General features: G+C 39.3%; 2 protein-coding genes and 1 pseudogene across 7 annotated transcripts; all 3 read left to right on the forward strand.

Moving 5' to 3' along the window:
* Window positions 1–472: 472 nt before the first annotated feature.
* LOC146579213 (myelin-oligodendrocyte glycoprotein-like) lies at window positions 473–3,415 on the forward strand (annotated as a pseudogene). Its single transcript, XR_014890365.1, has 5 exons — window positions 473–554; window positions 2,078–2,455; window positions 2,548–2,640; window positions 2,741–2,841; window positions 2,916–3,415. The product of XR_014890365.1 is annotated as a myelin-oligodendrocyte glycoprotein-like (transcript).
* Window positions 3,416–4,061: 646 nt separating this feature from the next.
* On the forward strand, window positions 4,062–11,460 carry LOC146579214 (myelin-oligodendrocyte glycoprotein-like). 3 transcript variants are annotated; one of them, XM_085261726.1, is made up of 5 exons: window positions 4,062–4,351; window positions 8,140–8,517; window positions 8,652–8,735; window positions 8,828–8,937; window positions 9,016–11,460. In XM_085261726.1, the coding sequence occupies exons 1-5, from the start codon at window positions 4,162–4,164 to the stop codon at window positions 9,052–9,054; spliced, it is 801 nt and encodes a 266-aa protein (XP_085117852.1). In that variant the 5' UTR covers window positions 4,062–4,161; the 3' UTR covers window positions 9,055–11,460. The 3 variants fall into 3 exon arrangements, 2 of the variants coding, with proteins under 2 accessions (XP_085117852.1, XP_085117860.1); XM_085261734.1 differs by having other exon boundaries at window positions 4,068–4,351; window positions 8,831–8,937; XR_014890356.1 differs by lacking the exon at window positions 9,016–11,460 and having other exon boundaries at window positions 4,066–4,351; window positions 8,140–8,735; window positions 8,831–8,895.
* A 1,176-nt stretch (window positions 11,461–12,636) lies between these two features.
* Window positions 12,637–16,771, forward strand: LOC146579215 (myelin-oligodendrocyte glycoprotein-like). 3 transcript variants are annotated; one of them, XR_014890366.1, is made up of 6 exons: window positions 12,637–12,789; window positions 14,069–14,446; window positions 14,528–14,620; window positions 14,710–14,802; window positions 14,885–15,122; window positions 15,621–16,771. XR_014890366.1 is itself a non-coding variant. In XM_085262068.1 (5 exons), coding segments are annotated over exons 1-5 (666 nt in total). In that variant the 5' UTR covers window positions 12,637–12,689; the 3' UTR covers window positions 14,887–16,771. The 3 variants fall into 3 exon arrangements, 2 of the variants coding, with proteins under 2 accessions (XP_085118194.1, XP_085118208.1); XM_085262068.1 differs by having other exon boundaries at window positions 14,885–16,771; XM_085262082.1 differs by having other exon boundaries at window positions 14,713–14,802; window positions 14,885–16,771.
* Window positions 16,772–18,400: the final 1,629 nt, after the last annotated feature.

Consider the following 18,400-nt stretch of genomic DNA (forward strand, 5'->3'; position numbering starts at 1 on the left):
CTTTTCTATAGCAATGAGTAATTATTGTTAACAACAAAGAACAACTGATCTGGTGATCATGTTGTTTGATAACGAACGTTAACGGGTCAAGGCTCCGGGTGTTTCCAGATGTTTCTGGATGTTTCACGTTTGGAGTTCCTGATTTAAAAATTCTGGCATTAAATTGCTAGAGTCAAAAACATGTTTATCTGCGATCATGAGCGCAGTGAGTTTACTGATAGACACGATGAATTGTAAGATTTATTTATTTATTCATTCATATATAAACGAATATCACCAGTTAGCCTGACCACCTGTTAAATCGCGCAAACACTGTGAAGGACAGAAATATGTTCAGCAGCGGAGCAAGTCAGCTGTTGCTGTATTCAACCAATCACAGACGAGTGATGCGGGAATTTAAAGCCAGTCTCGCTTTGACTGAGCAGGAGGCAGAAACACAGACCTGACTGACTCAGTCCGTGCTCTCTCTGCGATGTCTGTGTGCAGCCCGCTCTCTGCCTCGCTGTGGACTTTTATCCTGTGCTCGGCTTTCAGCGTGTGGACTCCAGTTCGAGGTAAACGTTACTGTCAGCTCACAGCTGTGGTTTCTTCTCTGTGTCGCTGTGAGCAAAGACAGTTATCAGTGACTTACTGACACGGAAAGAAGTTTAAACGAGATGATTCAGGTTCGCCCCTGTGATTTGCGGCTTCCCCCCGTTAATATAGCAGGTGGACTGTGTGAGTGTGAACTTGTCAGACTGCTGCTTCTGTTAATGCAGCAGAATTTAAAAAAAAAAAAAATTATGTTTAAAAAATATAATAGAGCGTTTTTGTTTCTGACTAACAAAGAGGATGAAGTCTGTATTGTACTGAGCTGGTGTTCTATCATCACTGAGTGGAAACGACTTCATTTAGAGGGTGTATGAGGAGGATGTGAAGGGTGGAGTAAAAACAGATGATTAGAGTTGGGTTTAAAGGTTTGGGTGGAGCACTGAAGGTTTTATTAACACTCAGTTATTGGTTTTTTTTTTAATCACTGCTCTGTTACAGGTTATCTGAGGCAGAGTCACTGAGCCTAGCATGAAGTAGAACAACACAGCTTTAGTGTACTAAAGTAAGAGAGCTCTGACTGTAAGTGAAACATGCTCTACAGTCTGGTTCAAGCTGAACAAGCTGATTTGATAATAAATCAAACGAGGAGCTTTGACTTTAATAACTCATCTTATAAGACTAACCAAACTAATCAGATACTCTGGTCATGATTCAGCAGCTAGCAATGCCATGTGTGAGTGACTCACAGGAACTTCTGCTCTCTAATCTCATCCATACATACAGTTTTAACTGATGTGTCTGCAGGAAAGGCGTCCGTTGTCAAAATCTGAGTCAGACCAAATATGTGGATCCATCTTGGAAATAAGCAGCTGAGTCTAGTTTCTAGACTTCATGTGTCTGCAGATCACAGGCAATTATTGCTGAGCAGCACGTGTATGTAGGGTTCGTTATATAGTTACAGAAACACATCCTCCACATTATGAGTCATTGTGAAAAACTGACAGAAGGCAGATCTTCTGCTGTTTTGTTGGTTTGCTGTAAGACCACGTCCTGCTGATCCAGTTATCAACATGCTGCAGCTTCATCTCATGATCTTCTTAAACTCTGGGTAGTTCAAAGACTGTCACTGTGACACGAAGCAATGAAAAGAAGTCATGATGACTCAATCAGAAATCTGAATCTGATTAATTAGCACAAAATACTCCATGTCGTTGCTTTCAGTGCCTTTTGCTTTTCTTTGTCTCATCTGATAATCAGCTGAACGTCTCTGAGTTGTGAACATTAGTAAACTGAGCCTCGTCTGCATTTCCTTTAAACAGATTATCAGGTTTGTGTGTGTGTGTGTGTGTGTGTGTGTGTGTGTGTGTGTGTGTGTGTGTGTGTGTGTGTGTGTGTGTGTGTGTGTGTGTGTGTGTGTGCGCCTCAAAAATCTGACTTGTACCTAAAATGTTCAGTGTGACTAGAAATGTTTAGAAACACATTTCTAGTCATGAGGGTCTGTGGGAGTTCAAAGGGTTTAACTTTTTAATTTTCCATCTGTTTCCAGGTGAGGTTCTGGTGATTGGTTCAAATCTTCCAATCATCGCCGCGCCAGGTGATGATGTCATCCTGCCGTGTCACCTGGAGCCCATGTTCGATGTCTAGGGTCTGACGGTGGAGTGGTCCAAACCCGACCTGAAGCCCGACCCGTCGGACCGGCTGAGCCGAGTGGAGTACGTTCACCTGTACAGGGACAGGAAGGAGGTCCCCGACATGAAGATGGCCTCGTACTTCAGGAGGACGGAGCTGTTCATGGACGACATGAAACACGGGAACATTTCACTGAAGATCCTAAACGTGTCGGAGGAAGACAACGGCAGATACAGATGTTTCATCCCCAAGCTGCAGAGCGGAGTGAAAGCTGCTGTTGTTGAACTTGTAGTCGGTGAGAAGATTTGTTTGGTTTTTTTTTTTTTAGCCATTTTCAAAGTTTCAGCCTCATTTTACAAACAGACGCTGACTATGTGTCTCTTTTAGATCCAAATGTCTCTGAAACCACGACGATGGACATGCTGCTGCTTCCTAGAAACCTCCAAACTCCTGATCCTCAAGATGTGACTCAGAGAAATGGTGAGAAAACACTCCAACTGTTCTCTGCATTGTTTCTATTTTTGTGAAGTTTTTTTTCTAAACTGTATGTTTGTTTTGACCTTGTTCATTTCTACATCAGTAGGTCGTTCCAGGGTCTTTGTGGACGTCGCTTTCATGGCCTTAATATCAGTTGCTGCTTTTGCAGCATATTTTTCCCATCGCCTGGTTCAGAAACAAAAAGTGAGAACCAAACACAAACATGTTGTTGCTTCTTGTGCCCTCAGACTGACTCATTATTTAACTTATTTTAACAGAAACATCGAGAGGATGAAGGGACCCAAAGCCAGCTATGACAGTCTTGCTGTATTTCTTAAGAGGCTGATGATAATATTTCATGAAGCATTAAAATTTATCTTTACAGAATAATTTCACCTCCTCACTGCGTACGACTCTGGATACTGTAGCTCCTGTAAACAGGTCAAAGATAAATCAACTCAAGACCTGCTGCAGGCTCATCTCATCAGTGAAAATAAGGGCAGTACGACTCTTGCACAGAGAACAGAGCCGGCAGCACCTGCTGCACATGAGGGAAGTTCACATGCAAAGACCACAGTGTTCATTTTCAGCTCTGCTCCACCAGCTCCCCCTGGTGGTTGGGGAACATACTGCCGGTTGGGCACAGTAATAACAGGAACTATTTATACTGTTTGTACGGTGCATAAAACAGTTACATATTTATGTAAACGTATTTATTTATATAAAAACTGAATTAAGCTGGACAGGCTGTGGTTAGTTTTTTAATAAAAATACACATTTGGCCTAAATTCACTGCTCTTGTATTGAAGTTTGTGTCACAGTGGGAGGCGGGTCACATATTGGCCTTAACACTTATATCACTGGGTAGCATTAGCAATTTACAGCCAGCAGATTCTTTTGTTTGTTTGTTTTCTTTCCCTCAAAAAAGGGATGGTGTGATAAAACGTTTTTTCAAGCCTTTACTTGGTATTTACTACAAAATATGTGTTGTTTTAATTGTTTGTTAATTTTCCACAATTTCTTATTTTGTTTGAATTCACTGTTTTGCTTTTGTCTGTAGAAACACTTTGCGTTTTCTACCTCCACATAGTAATAGTTACGCAAACCAAACAAGAAATGCAACAAGACATTTGTTATCTCTTTGTAAACCGGTGATTCATTGTTGTGACATCCCTCCTTTTGATATATACTTATATATACATGTACTTTATTTATTTATTTTACTGTTTTAATATATACAAAATCATTTGTTGTCAGGTGACATTTAACAACAATTCAATCTGTCATGACAAAGATGTTTTTCTGAAAACAAAAATCACATGACAAATGGCAATTTAAAAAAAGAAAAGAAAAATCTAGAACTGTAAACAAATATTGCCAAGGAAACACCAAGCATACCAGTTAACCCGGAAAAGCGTATTGGCTATGTCATTTTAAGCCAATCAACACAGAGAGGGGTGGAGTTTAGATCCGCCCATATTTCCAAAACACACTGAGAGTATTTGAGCAACCGGCGGAGAGAAAATGTGTCAGAGAGAATATTCGGGAGCAGGAGGCAGAAACACAGTCGAGAGGAGCCTTCATTCATTCATTCATTCATTCAGACTGTGTACTTTATCCACCATGTCTGTGTACAACTCGTTCTTTGAGGACTCTTCGTTCCTGTGGACTTCTATCCTGTGCTCGGCTTTCAGCGTGTGGACTCTGGTTCAGGGTAAGCGGATATTTTAAACGTTACTCTGAGCTGCAGTTTAATAACATTTTATGAATCAAATCAGCCAAATTAACTATTATCAATTTTCCTTTGCCGTGTGGTATTATAAGCGATGACAGCTTTCAGCGAATTACTTTGACATTACATAATAATATATTAAATGTGATGATTCTCGGGTAACTTCTCCTCTAACGAGCGGTTTATTTTCGTGATTTTATTTTGATCCACCGAACAGTCTATAACTGTGAGTGTCATGTCTGTGTGTGAAGGTTTAAGGCCGATACTGAAGCCACACGAAGCAGAACCCTGAGTTTATCACAATGTAAACAGTAACCATGTTTGTTCTGTTTACACACGTGCTTAGCAACACTTCCGGTGACGCGATAACTGTGGCGATTCGGGGAAAACCAGCATCTGGTTATCTAAAATAATGACGTATACACTAACTAAACATCGCATGAAATGTTTTCAGAGACTCGTTTCGCGCAGTCGTTGCTGTGAAATTTACAGTTTGGAATGAGCCACCATCTTGTTTCAGGCTCAAACCTGAATCACGTGATTTTCGTCCAATCAGGGCGGCTCTAATGTGCTGTGACCTAGTGTATGTGTGTAAATATATATTTCTATTTTTAACGTTAAATGAAATCGAATCAATTTACAAAAATTATTAATTAAAAAAATTTAAGTGGACTGGAATACATACATTAATAATATATGTTTCAAATTTAAAAAACGTGTAATCCCAAACAACAACCAATAAATATTTACACTTTAAACCGAACGAATGAAGCAAAGTCTAGATACTTATTATTCTTGTATAGCCCTGAGCTCAGCTTAATCTCATCACAGTGGATATCAGGTGGAGAATGAAGCTAAACAAGTAAATAATGACAGGATTAAAATGAATAAATTAAAAAATAATGAATGAATGAATAATTATCCAGTATGATGATCAAATGCTTGGCTGGGTTGCAGAAGATTCACATTAATAGTTAGTTGTTTTAAAACGATTAACCTGTAGCCTCTTATGGAGCCCTCCTTTGTTTTACATAATCAGGTAGTTCATCTTGGCAGAGAAGCAATGTTTGATTTGTATTGTGGTTTCTTTTTTCATATTTTATTGATATTAAGTTGTATATGTTGTAATCATATTTAATTTTTTGGCAATTATGATTTTGATATTCCCAATGGAAATTTAGCATTCAAGTGTCCTTGCTCTAAGTTTCTAAACAAGGGGTTGATGACTTTGTCTTGTCTATTATTACTTTGACTTTATCAGAGTTACAACTAATGAATCACTGTTGTAGGTAATATTGGTCACTCTACATGATAACAGCACTCACAACCTGATATGATAAATTAAATATTACCTGAAAAAACTAATTCAATGAGTTTGAACTATTATTCTTAATTTTTTAAAAACAATATTAATATTCTAATTTTTTTTCATATTTTTCTTTTCACGATTCATGTTTTTGTCTATGGTTGCATTATAAACTCTGTTCAAACCTTTTCCAGTTTGATTGGACAGTTTAGTAAGTTGTGGATTTCTTTTTCCAGTTAATCTGATGTCCCTTGATAGAACACAGTGTCTTCTAGAAGTGTAGGAGTCACCTTCAGCAGCCATCGCGGTAACATGTCCACACTTTGAAATTTGTTACACTGAATTTAAAAAGTAACGATCAGTGCCTGCAAAAAATGCTATCAAGAAAGGAGGGCGAGCTAAACCACACTGTTTATTTTGAATGTTTTATATATGGACAATACACCCTTACTTTAGCAATTTTTATAATGAATCCAACTTAAAATAAGACAGTATTTATATTATCAGTGAAGAGACAACGTTTGGTCCTGTGTTTCACTGCACAGTTTCAGGACCGAGTGGTTAAACCTCAGCACTTAATAGCTTCACTTTAGCTTAATAGTTGCATTGTTTTTGCCACACAAACACCAGAAACTGCATCATACATAATTATAAATCTAGACACAGTCCCATGAATGTTTGTGCCCGCTATTACAGAAGTGTATATCTGTACAGTTTTTATACTCACCGTGAAAAGGGAACTTACACTAAGTAATTAGAGATTGCTTAATGTAAGCAGGTAACCTTAAAAAAGGAAAATATTGTTTTATTGATCAGAATTTGAATTCTCGTGAAGAGCCTTCTCTAAAGGCAAAAAGCAGATTTAAAACTAAGCAATGTATAATGAATATGTTGTTTATTCCTCCCTGTAGAATTAAACGGAGGGATTTCATATATTTATAAAAACAAAATAGTTTTACTAAGGATAAAAATTCATTCTAATCTCAAAAGTCTTCAAATCTTTTATGTTTTTGAGCATTTATTGCTAAGATACAAAATGTAAATCTTACCTTATATTTTATACCAAAAGAGCTCAAAAGGGGAATAAATAAATGAAAAATAAACCCAGAAAACAACAAAGAAATGTAAAAAAAAAAAAGTAAAAAGCTTACGCTTAGAAAGAAAAGAGACTGGATTTCTTTAAGTTTCATGAAGCTGTCTCAGGAGTCCCAGGTTTTTTAAGCCATAGTGGGAGTTTTCCCTTAAGAGGGTTGTTGACACACTATTTATCATGTGCCTCATCACATGAGCCAAGATGTGAAAAAGAGTGCGGGTCATTATCACCAGATGTTTCGGGTGAAACCGCTGTGAGACTTTGCCTCATCCTATCATGTGATCCATTGAAATCGACTGATGCAAGATATGAGTGAGCGTTAAGGTGTCTGGGGAGGATCTCAAAACTGGATTATAGATGGCAGAGAGTTGGTGTCGTAAACCCCCGCCTCTGTTCAAAGATGGTCGCTCACAGTGGACATAGATGGCGTCTTTCACTCCTCTTTCAAACCATCTGTCTTCTATGTCCAATGTGTGAACATGGATGACTGACAACTTACACAGATATAATGAACATTTAAATAAAGCTCAATCCAAGTATAATCCAGTGATACATTAATGAAATTAAAATATTTACTGTTTAAAAGGCAGCAAAGCGTTTCTCTTTATTAAAGACACAAAGCTGAGCCTGACACATTTAATCTCATTACAAAGTTACAGGCAACAGTTCATCCTTGGGGGTGGGACATAAATATTAGATGGTAATCCAACCAAGACGATGAGATATTTCAGTCCAACAGAAATCAGCATTCTCTCTTTATAAAAAAAAATCACATATTTAAAAAAAAAAACAAATTGCATGTTACATAACAAAAAGGACATGACTTTGTTTATTCCCCGAATCCAAACGTTCCTTACATAAACGCTTGAGTTGAAGACAGTAGGAATGGTTTTGGTTCTTCGAAGAGGTCTTCTCCAGGTCTAAATACTGACAGGAAGTCGCAGGTATTTCAGCTTCGAGGTGGTCCTGTGAGTCGCTGAGCCACCCTACCAACATGGTTTATTAAGAGCCAAAGTGCCACAGTGTGACCAGGATGTTCCAGGTGTTTCAAATAAGAGTTAAAGCATCCGCATGAACATAAAACGGGAAAAATAATTCTGGCAGCCTTTAACGCAAGGGCTTGAGACTACAATAATCTGGATGGCTGAAAACCTTCACAGATATGTCACTACTTCATTTAAACTGAAGGATTAAACAGTTCTTTTTACCAAATATACTGAGGAGTAGTTGTTTCATTTAATTTGGTCCCAGAAACACTTCTGCGGTAACAGCACAAAGACTCATGGGGCTGTTAATGATCTTCAGGTCTTCACGGTGTAACTCTACAGGGGTCTGTGGGAATTCGGGAGGTTTAATTTTCAATATTTCCAGGTGAGGTTCTGGTGATTGGGTCAAATCTTCCAATCATTGCTGCTCCGGGTGATGATGTCATCCTGCCGTGTCACCTGGAGCCCACGTTCAATGTCCAGGGTATGACGGTGGAGTGGTCCAAACCCGACCTGAAGCCCGACCCGTCGGACCGGCTGAGCCGAGTGGAGTACGTTCACCTGTACAGGGACAGGCAGGAGGTCCCCGACATGAAGATGGCCTCGTACTTCAGGAGGACGGAGCTGTTCATGGACGACATGAAACACGGGAACATTTCACTGAAGATCCTGAACGTGTCGGAGGAAGACAACGGCAGATACAGATGTTTCATCCCCAAGCTGCGGAGCAGAGTGAAAGCTGCTGTTGTTGAACTTGTAGTCGGTCAGAAGATTTGTTCAATCCAAACTGAACTTTCAGACTTGGAATCATGCTTTGTGTATTATTTTAACTCATTTCCAAACTTTCAGTCTCATTTTATCAGCTTATTATAACTCTAGTGTTTATGGTCTTTTTAGATCCAAATTTTGCTAAAACCTCCACGACGGAGACGCCATTGCACTTCCAAACTCCAGATCCTCAGGACGTGACTCCAGCAAACGGTGAGAAGTCAAATTTTCTCTGTGTCACTTGTGTTTGGGTGACATTTTTTTGTCCATTTGTGGTAACCTTGTTTATTTCTCGTCTACGTCAGCAGGTCGATCCAGGGTCTCTGTGGTCGCCGTTGTCATCACCTTCATGTCGGTTCTGGTTGTCGTCGCTTTTTCTGCATGTTTCTCTCGCTGCCTTCATCAGAAATTAAATGTAAGTAAGAAACAAATAAAACACAAACATGTTGTTGCTTCCTGTTAGACTGACTCATTATTCAATGTCTTTCAACAGAAGCTTTCAGAAGGCAAAACGACCCAAAGCCAAGTATAACTATTCCAGGTGCCTTGCGAACGTTGGTGTTAATGGAGCCGAGACCATTTGAGATTTATCTTTTCTGGATCTTCACAGTCAAGTGGAAAATTTAAACCAGCAGCCACTGGGAGACACTCGGGCCAAGCAGCACTGAGGTCATCATAAAGGCAGTGGATTTTATTTATCGAGCTCATTTTCAAAGAAAAAGAACATTTAAGGATTTAAGGACTTCCTAGTCCCTTTAATGCAAGACTGAAGAAAACCTCCTCTGCTCAAGATGTAGAAGGATGAAGATCATATTTATTTTTATGGATTTGTATTAACTTGAAGACTTAAAATTCTAACTTATTAAAGTTTTACACCTTACTGGTTAAGGACAAAGTAATTCTTCCTAAAAGCTACTAGTGATGGACAAATTAAAAGAGGAAGTCCTCCCTGAAATCGATTTGCTGCTTTATTTAGAAAGTTTTATTGGACATTTCCAGCTCAGTGTGTTGGAAAAAGATTTTTCTATCAGTGTGGATCTTGGAGATGCAGAAGATTGTAAAAACATCAACAGGATTTGATGTAACCATAAAGTTTGGAAACCACATTCAGGACTTTTTGTTTCTTCATGTTTACCAAATCAGTTTAATGCAAGTCTGAATCAAAACAGGTTGGTTATCGTGACACTGATGTAGAGAAAGTGTTTACTTACAAAGGCTGTCCTGGATGACATCATGTAACTGATTTTCACATGAGACTTTATGTTTTTAAACTAATTTATCAAATTTAGCTTGAAATTAGCTGGTGGGCAGATCTCTACGACAGAGTCAATGCATTTCCTAAGCTGACACAAAATTTTTGTTGTCGTTATCAGTGATGATTTCATTAACCAATAATTTCCATCATGTACATTTGAACTACCTCTGGTAAACGACACGGCTAGCTCCCATTCTCCTTGTTTCTCATGGAAATGCAACAAAATATCAGCGCTTATAGAAGAGTAGAGCAGACATGTGGACACGTTGATGCCAAGGAAAAGCAGACGCTTTGTGAACCGTGTGGGGCAACTCTCACACAAGCAGCACTTTATATGTTAGACAGTCAACTTTAGACTCAAAGATTTAGCTGCTTACTGGAAATGACTAAAACTACATCAAAATTTACTTTCAAAATTAACGATGACTGAGAGACTAATGCCTAGCTGTTATTTCATTCCTCTTTAACTGATGACCTCAGACAGATCCTTCACTGACTAATCTTATAACCACTCCCTGAACACCAAACGCCTGCAGGCAGGGCACCAAGATGTTGTTTGTGCTGGTTGTTGTTTATTGCTGCTTTTATAGTTTATAGCGGTTATTTTGTATTAAGAGTCACAATGTAGCTCCATGTACCTGCGCTCTGCATTATAAGCTCAAACATACCCAGCAAACATCCTGAGAGCCTCTCTCAGGTCAAAACTGACCATAGTACGATTGTTTCAGTCAACGAATTCTGTTTTTTTTTTTTTTAAACATGTCAGCCTGTCACAAGTATTGTCAATCAGTCAGTCAACCGAGTAGCATCAGAAACAGGCTCAGAAGTTTGTGTGTTCAATTCATGTTTTAGGCTTCATTGGACCAATTTTTTCTTTTTGTATATTTTGTTTTGTTATAATTGATTAAGGAAGAGTAGAACACAATTTTAGGACACAAAATTTCTTATCATAGAAAGCAACAACATCCAGGCCACGGATGTGCATTTTAGATCGAGGGCCATATACAGCCAACTGATCTTAAGGAACAGACTGGAACAGGTCAGAATGGAGTCTTTGGTGGGCCGATTCTGGACCCTGGGCCTTATGTTTCACTCCCTTGATCTAGGCGATGTTAAAGAGTAGATCAAAATGATGTCTGTAATGTCTACAACTTAGTTCAAATTTAAGTTTGGAACATTTTTTTTAACCAGGATAAAAAACAAACAAACAAAAAACAAGTTATTCAACATCAAAATGTTTGCTGGGTAGGTGAATATTTACAAAAAAAGGCCTTTATCTGCCTTTTATTATTTTTGCTTACTTTAATTTGTGTTTTTCGTTCCCTGCTTTAGCACTTTATTAACTGCACCTTACATTTATTTCAGCTCATTTGTCGTTAAGGCTTGACTTTCATTTTCTTTTGCTTTTGTGTAGAAACTTTGTACAAATGTTCCAGTTCTAATTAAAAGTGTTGCACGCCTCATCAAACTGGTCATATTTCATTACCACTGTTGTCTTATGTGTTTCACAGACTGAAAGAGCCACTGCTGCTGCACTGAATTAAACTTGTGTGTCTTTGTGTGTCTTTGTGCATCTGTTCTGTTGTGTACAGATGGATACTGGGACTGTTCACAGTTTTGAAGATTTTATATAAAGTTCATTCTCAGATGGATTTAAATAAAGTTATTTTTTATATGAATACAGTGACTGTGTGTGTGTACTCATATTCAATTCTCTACTCTCAGTGAATATCTATTTTAAAATCATTGGTCTCACACGTGCTTTTTTACACCATTTGAAGCAGAACCATCATCTGAAGCCTTGTTTTTTGGTATTTACATGTCCTGTACAGTTTCTCGCTCTGTGGCGAGCTAGTTTTCCTCGCTTTGCATGCAGTTTAAAGACAATCTGTGACCCTCCCTGCTTCCCTCACAGCCTCTATGGGGAAAACACTCATATTACTAATAAGACTTACAGTAAAATATCATTGCTCACAAGAGTGACACAACTCCTGTTTTTCCCATGCATTATAATTTTACTAAACTTTAGGCAACATTACAGAATAATGGATGAGAAAATGTGCGAGGGAGGATTAATGCTTGGGCGAGACAGTCTGGGAAGAATAGTTTCTTGTTTCACGTGGGTTTTTATTCCACATGACTCATTATTTTAAGATCTTTCGCTGATAATGTTTAGCACCTTCAGGCAACTGTTGTTGTGATTTGGTGCTATATAAAAAACATTGAACTGAACTGAACTGAGAAAATAATGAACTCAGTGTTTTACACTCATCTCCCTCAGTCATAATGTGACTCATATATTAGTTCAAATGGAACAGTAAGAATTTAATTTCATAAATTCAAGCTCAAATTTAGCTTGGATCTAGCCTGGAGCTGTGGGAGGCTTCCCAAAAGAGAGTAAGCCTCTTGGCACTTCACAGAGTTTTATATGAGAATGTTCATCTTTCTATCCAGTTAAATCTTGTGGGGCGAAGCTTGCTTTGCAGACCCTGAGCTACGAGGTGGCCATGACGGATATCAGGTGCCAGTTATCGTGACTACAGCTGGCCCTGAACATTCCTTTATACTGATATATCTGAAGGTTTCTAATTATTCAATCAGTAAGAAGCTGAAGATTCTTTTAATCCCAAATAAAAATCAAACCCAACTAAACACACGTTTTTAGAAACACGAGACTAATTAAAAGCCACTCCAGTTACAAAATGAGGAAGAGTCAGACTGTGACAGCTAAAAGATTTACAGCATGAACACTGTGATTGAAACCTCCCCATTCACAGCCTGGATGTTCACATGAGCGGTAAGGAGGGGCTGCATCGTTTATTAGTAGGAGGCAGACCTGACTGCAGCTGTACAGAGGAAGAAGAAGAAGATTTGCTTCTCTCAGCCACAGACTGTCTGAGCTTGCTCTCATCATGTGTGTCTACAAATCGCACTTTGAGGACTCTTTTTTCCCTTTTCCACTCTGGACTTTAATCCTGTGCTCGGCTTTCATCGTCAGGACTCCTGTTCAAGGTAAATAATGATCTTAATTAAACGTTGCACAACAAATAACTTTAAGAAAGATGTCATAACATAATAGCTGTTTGGGCCAGATTGCCAGATTCAGTAGAGCCACTACTTCTTACTGTGCGTCACTGAAGGTGATGACAGGTAACTTCTGCATTCATGATGAGCAAAGTTTTTCTGTCAAGTTTGGTACTTTTATGGAGGTTTAATGTCAATAAACTTCAAACAATCAAAGATTAAAAACCGATGATTATCTGAAAATGTGTCGTGTCTTTGTGTCCTGATATCTAAGGAATTTACAGCTATCTGTGATAGAGACCTTCTTTCCAACTTAATAGCAACATTTAAAACATACAAACGTCATAAAAGCACAAAAGTAAGTAATTGTCTTTTTAGAAAGAAAGTTTAGCTTTAGAACATGTGCATTTATGTATTATAAAGGACTCCAAGTATTGAATCTGAAGAAACCAAGAAAACTCCCTCACACATTCAAGCAGAGCTAAAAGCTTCAAAAAATACTGACTAAGATGAATGTGCACGTGTCTCATCTCAGATGAATCTGTAGCTGCTCAGAGATAGTCGCTCAGTTTGTTGGCTGGTCTCAGAGATGTGTGTGACTTATTTTCTTCAATATTTCAGTGTCACATCATTTAGGCTCCACATGACTCAACAGTTTAAGCGTGAAGTTTATATTTCTCCCAGAGGCAGCAGCTGTTATCAGTTTAAAATAAAAGTTTACGAGGCTGGAACCGCAAACTACTTTTCTACACAGTCATTTAACAGCTAACACTGTGTCTTCAGTCACAGTTGACAGCTGTTATTTAAAAGAGTTAAATGAATGAGCAACATCACAGAGTGTCTGTATTTACTGCACAGACTCCTATAATAACAGGTTATTTGCTGAGGTTAAAATCACACGTTAACAAAGGCAGTCCAGTCCAGTCTCGCTAATGTCAGGATGCTAACATGAGCTGTTCAGTGGTAAAAACAAAAAGGTGACCATGACACAGTTAAACGTAATTCAGTAGAAATCTTTATGCTCTTTATGAGGCTGCACCTCCCTGAGCCTGGTTCTGTCAGAGAAATCTTCCTGTTAAAATAAAGTTCTTTTTTTTATTACCAAGTGCTTTTTCTTAGAGGTTCTTTTGATTTCTCCGGATCACTGTAGAGTTTTCACTTTACAGTATAAAGTGGCAGAGCCAACTGTTGTTAGCGTTTATTTCGTCAGTGTGTAACTCTACAGGGGTCTGTGGAGTTCAAGACGTTAAATTTTCCATATTTCCAGGTGAGGTTCTGGTGATTGGTTCAAATCTTCCAATCATCGCCGCTCCGGGTGATGATGTCATCCTGCCGTGTCACCTGGAGCCCATGTTCGATGTCCAGGGTCTGACGGTGGAGTGGTCCAAACCCGACCTGAAGCCCGACCCGTCGGACCGGCTGAGCCGAGTGGAGTACGTTCACCTGTACAGGGACAGGCAGGAGGTCCCCGACATGAAGATGGCCTCGTACTTCAGGAGGACGGAGCTGTTCATGGACGACATGAAACACGGGAACATTTCACTGAAGATCCTGAACGTGTCGGAGGAAGACAACGGCAGATACAGATGTTTCATCCCCAAGCTGCAGAGCAGAGTGAAAGCTGCTGTTGTTGAACTTGTAGTCGGTGAGAGGATTTGTTTTGGTACGTTTTTGTTTTCAACTCATTTCCAAACCTTAATGTGAACAGATCATGACTATATTATAGATCTAAAGTACGCTAAGACCTCTACAACAGAGAGTCCCGTGTATCCTAGAAACTTCAGAACTCCAGATCCTCGTGAGATGTCTCCAAGAAATAGTGAGATAACAACCCACATTTTCTCTGCATTGTTTTTGTTTGGGTGAGATTTTTTGTGTGGTGACCTTTTTTTCTTTTTTATTTATCAGCAGGTCGGTCCAGGGTCTTTCTGGTTGTCGTAGTTACTGCCTTTGTGTCGGTTGTGGCTGTGACTGCGTATTTCTCTCGCCGTCAAATAAAATGTATATCAGAAACAAACAAACACAAACATGTTGTTGTTTCTTCTGCCATCAGACTGACTTATTATTCAACTTCTTTCAACAGAAGCATCAAGGCGACAAAGTGACCCAAACCAACCATAACAATTCCAGGAGTTCAAAGGAGGGTTGGTGTTAATGGACCTGAGAGCATTGGAGATTTACCTTTTCTGGCTCTGCTGGATCCTGATAGTCAGGTTGGAGGTTCAAACCAGCAGCCACAGGAAGACACTTGGCCCAGCAGCACTGAGACCCTTCATAAGGTCACTTCTATAAACGGAGTCTGATTTAAACTTCGACCTCAGGTGAAGACTCAAGTGTTGTATCAGAAAAAACACAGCATGGGAAATCTGGATATCTAAACAGTAAATATATGAAACAAGCCACATGTAGGTTATTCTTTAAATTGGATTCAGATCCAGTGAAGTAGCCAGTCTAAAACCAATGGTTAAATTCTTTTCCATTCCTTGTCAGCAACATTATTTCGATCTAACCCTAATGATTGTTTAAAAACCAACATGTACACTGAGCTAATGCCAAGCAGGGGTGAAAATGCCCCAAACTGCAGTTCATCTACTCAAGTCAGCCCTCACAGACTGTCATGTTAAAAGCCAGCAGAAATCCACGTCTTCATAGCCAGCTACAAAAACAGTTTCAATTTCTATGGATGTGTTCATCCTCTATAATTGTACACTATATTTCTTGCAACTTTTAACTTTTGAGCTCAAAGGCTCATGTCGTTGCAGTTTTGTTCTTTGGTCCATCTCTTTCACCCTCTTTGTACTTTCTTTTTTCACTTGTAGCTCTCTGTCAAACACTGGAGGACTGCTTGGACTTCATTAGAGACCTGAAGTTCAGTCTGGAGATCAACACTTAGCAGGATAAGGAGCATTATTTATTACTGTCAGGTTTAATGTTCTCATTTATTTAAATTGTACATCTTGCTGGTCAAGGTCACCTTGAATCTTTCAGTAAGCTTCTGAATAACCTCCAGTGGACAAATTTAATCTAGGACCTGGCGTCCACATATGTGAACATCACATTTTGGGTTATTTTGAACAAAATACTCAATTTTGCTTTACAAGGGCCTGATATTCACTTACGAGGACATTATACTGCTACTGTTCTATTGAAATTTTAAATAAATATGCTCGTGTGTGGCTCTCATTTTTCTTAGAAACAAAAATCAGGTAAAGAAAAAATCTGGTAAGTCTTTGTTTTTACATTCATCGGGTCCCAATCAGCCCAAATATCAAAGAGAAATTAAAAATGCATGCTGTGGAAGAGTTCGGGTCTTAGGAGGTTAAGTGGGAAAGTCCTTCATGGTTTTCACTGTGTTGAACTGAAATGAACATGCTGGTTTATTGGTCACAGTTTACTGGATATTTCCAACCCACAGCCTTGGAAAGACATTTTCAGTGGGAACAGTTCAGTCACACATCATGTGGAAGGACTGAAGTAGAAACTGAGTCGAAAAACATGTTGGAGACATTGAAGACTGGAAGGACACCAAAGACCTCTGAAGTACCAAAAACATAATTTATGGAGACTCTATTAATAGATTATACATTGGAATTAAAATTTTAATTAAAAATAGCTCAGTGATCATGAATCTAAATCAAACTTGGTCTCACTACTCCTTTTATTCATGGTTACCCTCAGACCCACCCTTTAGGGTGTGAACGGCCATGAACTGAAACTTGAAACTGCAGATATTCATTTGATGTTCTGGATCCGCCAACATGTAGACAGTGCAGCTCCATATTTATGCTGTTTGTTGTTTGTGCTGTTTATTTCTGCTGCCTTCTGTGAAACTTAAGCAAAAAAAAAAGTATTATATTATTATTTAATTATTGCCACGTTTGTGCTGTTTAATTTATTTCAAAGAATGTTCCTGTTTAATCTCAGAGCTGACTCTTTCTGCTGTTGTTCCAAATTAAAGTTGTTTGTGTTCTTTGTATTTCTGTTCAGTTGTGTATCTTTCATACATGACATTGATAATGCCCACAACCCTAAAAGGCTAGAAAAATGCAGCATGATGAGACTGAGGAACCAAACATTTATCCAGCAAAGACAAGAGCACTCGGAGTGATAAACTGTGCTGTGAGGACCTCTCCACTCCCATCAATATCACCTGAATCAGCAGAGCTTAAACACCGATACTCCGCGGGCACCCAAAGAGAGGGGCCCATAGCAACTGCACAAGCTGAGGGACAAGCAGACCTGAAACCCAAGAGGGACACCAGACTTGTGTGCCACAGCACACCCCCATTGGCACATGACAATCAGTTCCCCAAGGTGTCCACCTGAGCACCAGAGAGCCAGGCAAAGGGACAGGGGAGTGGACTCGAAGGCAGGACCCCAGGACTGTACCACACAGGTCCGCACAAAGCAAGGAGGAGATCAAGGCTAAGGGAAGGGAAAGAGAAAATAAGGGAAAAAAAAAAAAAGAGCCAAGTCAGAAAGTCTGAAAGGACCAGCAGCCTCCACTCCTCCCAGGTCCTCCCCAGAGTCAAGAGACAACATGTCTGTGTTGTTTCTGTTCTAAACTAATGTTTTCTTTCATTACAAAACCTCAATTAGTCAGTTTGACAGACATAAAATAATATTTTTGTACAAACAGGGTGAGTCTCAAAGGGACTATTAGCCTAAAACTTGGCATGTGTAGGTGGGTTGTGCAGTTTATGCCTAAAAAGGAAACACTCCACACCCAGTTGGAAGAAACTGGCCAAGTGGAGGATGAAAGAAGTAGTGGCAGGCCTAAAAAATATCTACAGCAGACTGAGCTGAAATAGGACCTGAGACGCAACTGTCTGTTGATCCAGCTACTGTTTCCTGAAGCCCTCATCAGATATGGTCTCAGTGGAAAGGTGGCTGTCAAGAAGCCATTAGGTAGGGAAACAGGCTGAAGCATGACAAACTACACAAGAACTGGACAAAAACAGATTCAATACATCTTGTGGAGTGATGACACCAAACTTGAAATGTTTGGTTTAAATCATTGTCAATATGCATGGAGGGGTGTCTGCAGTTATCTGTGAAACACGGTGGAGGCTCTACCATGGTTTGAAACTGCATTTCAGCCGGTGGTGTTGGAGACAGAGAATTACCATCAGATTTGGATCCACAATGTTAGACCACCTGGAAATCATCTGACTGGTGCTGACAATTGACTATTAGTCATGGATTGGCCTCCCCCAAGGAAAATATCCTTCAAAAAGCCCGGAGAACAATTCGTGAAACTACTTAAAGGAAATAAAAGTGGCCCAAATTTCTTACTTTCCTCCAAAATATAAAAAAATGAAGGGTGACTCAGAACTTTTGAACAGTACTGTAGCAACTGCTTCCATGTGGAGTCGATTCTGCTTCCTTGCTTGCAGCAAATGTCTCTTCCCACAGGCCTCTGTGGAAAAACCTTGTATGATTACTAAGAATTACAGCTTATATCTGCTATAAACTATCATTACCCAGAGAGTGGTGCTTTTCCCATGCAACCTGATTCTGCAGTGTGTATTCAGTAAAGACTGTGTTTAGTGTGAGACACAGCCTGTGATGTTTTCATGGGTTGCTATAAATACAAAAC

The sequence above is a fragment of the Mchenga conophoros genome, linkage group LG3, assembly GCF_057382185.1.
Source record: "Mchenga conophoros isolate Kocher_MC1m ecotype Shallow Benthic linkage group LG3, M_conophoros_male_GT1.1, whole genome shotgun sequence".
NCBI classification, from domain to species: Eukaryota; Metazoa; Chordata; class Actinopteri; order Cichliformes; family Cichlidae; genus Mchenga; species Mchenga conophoros.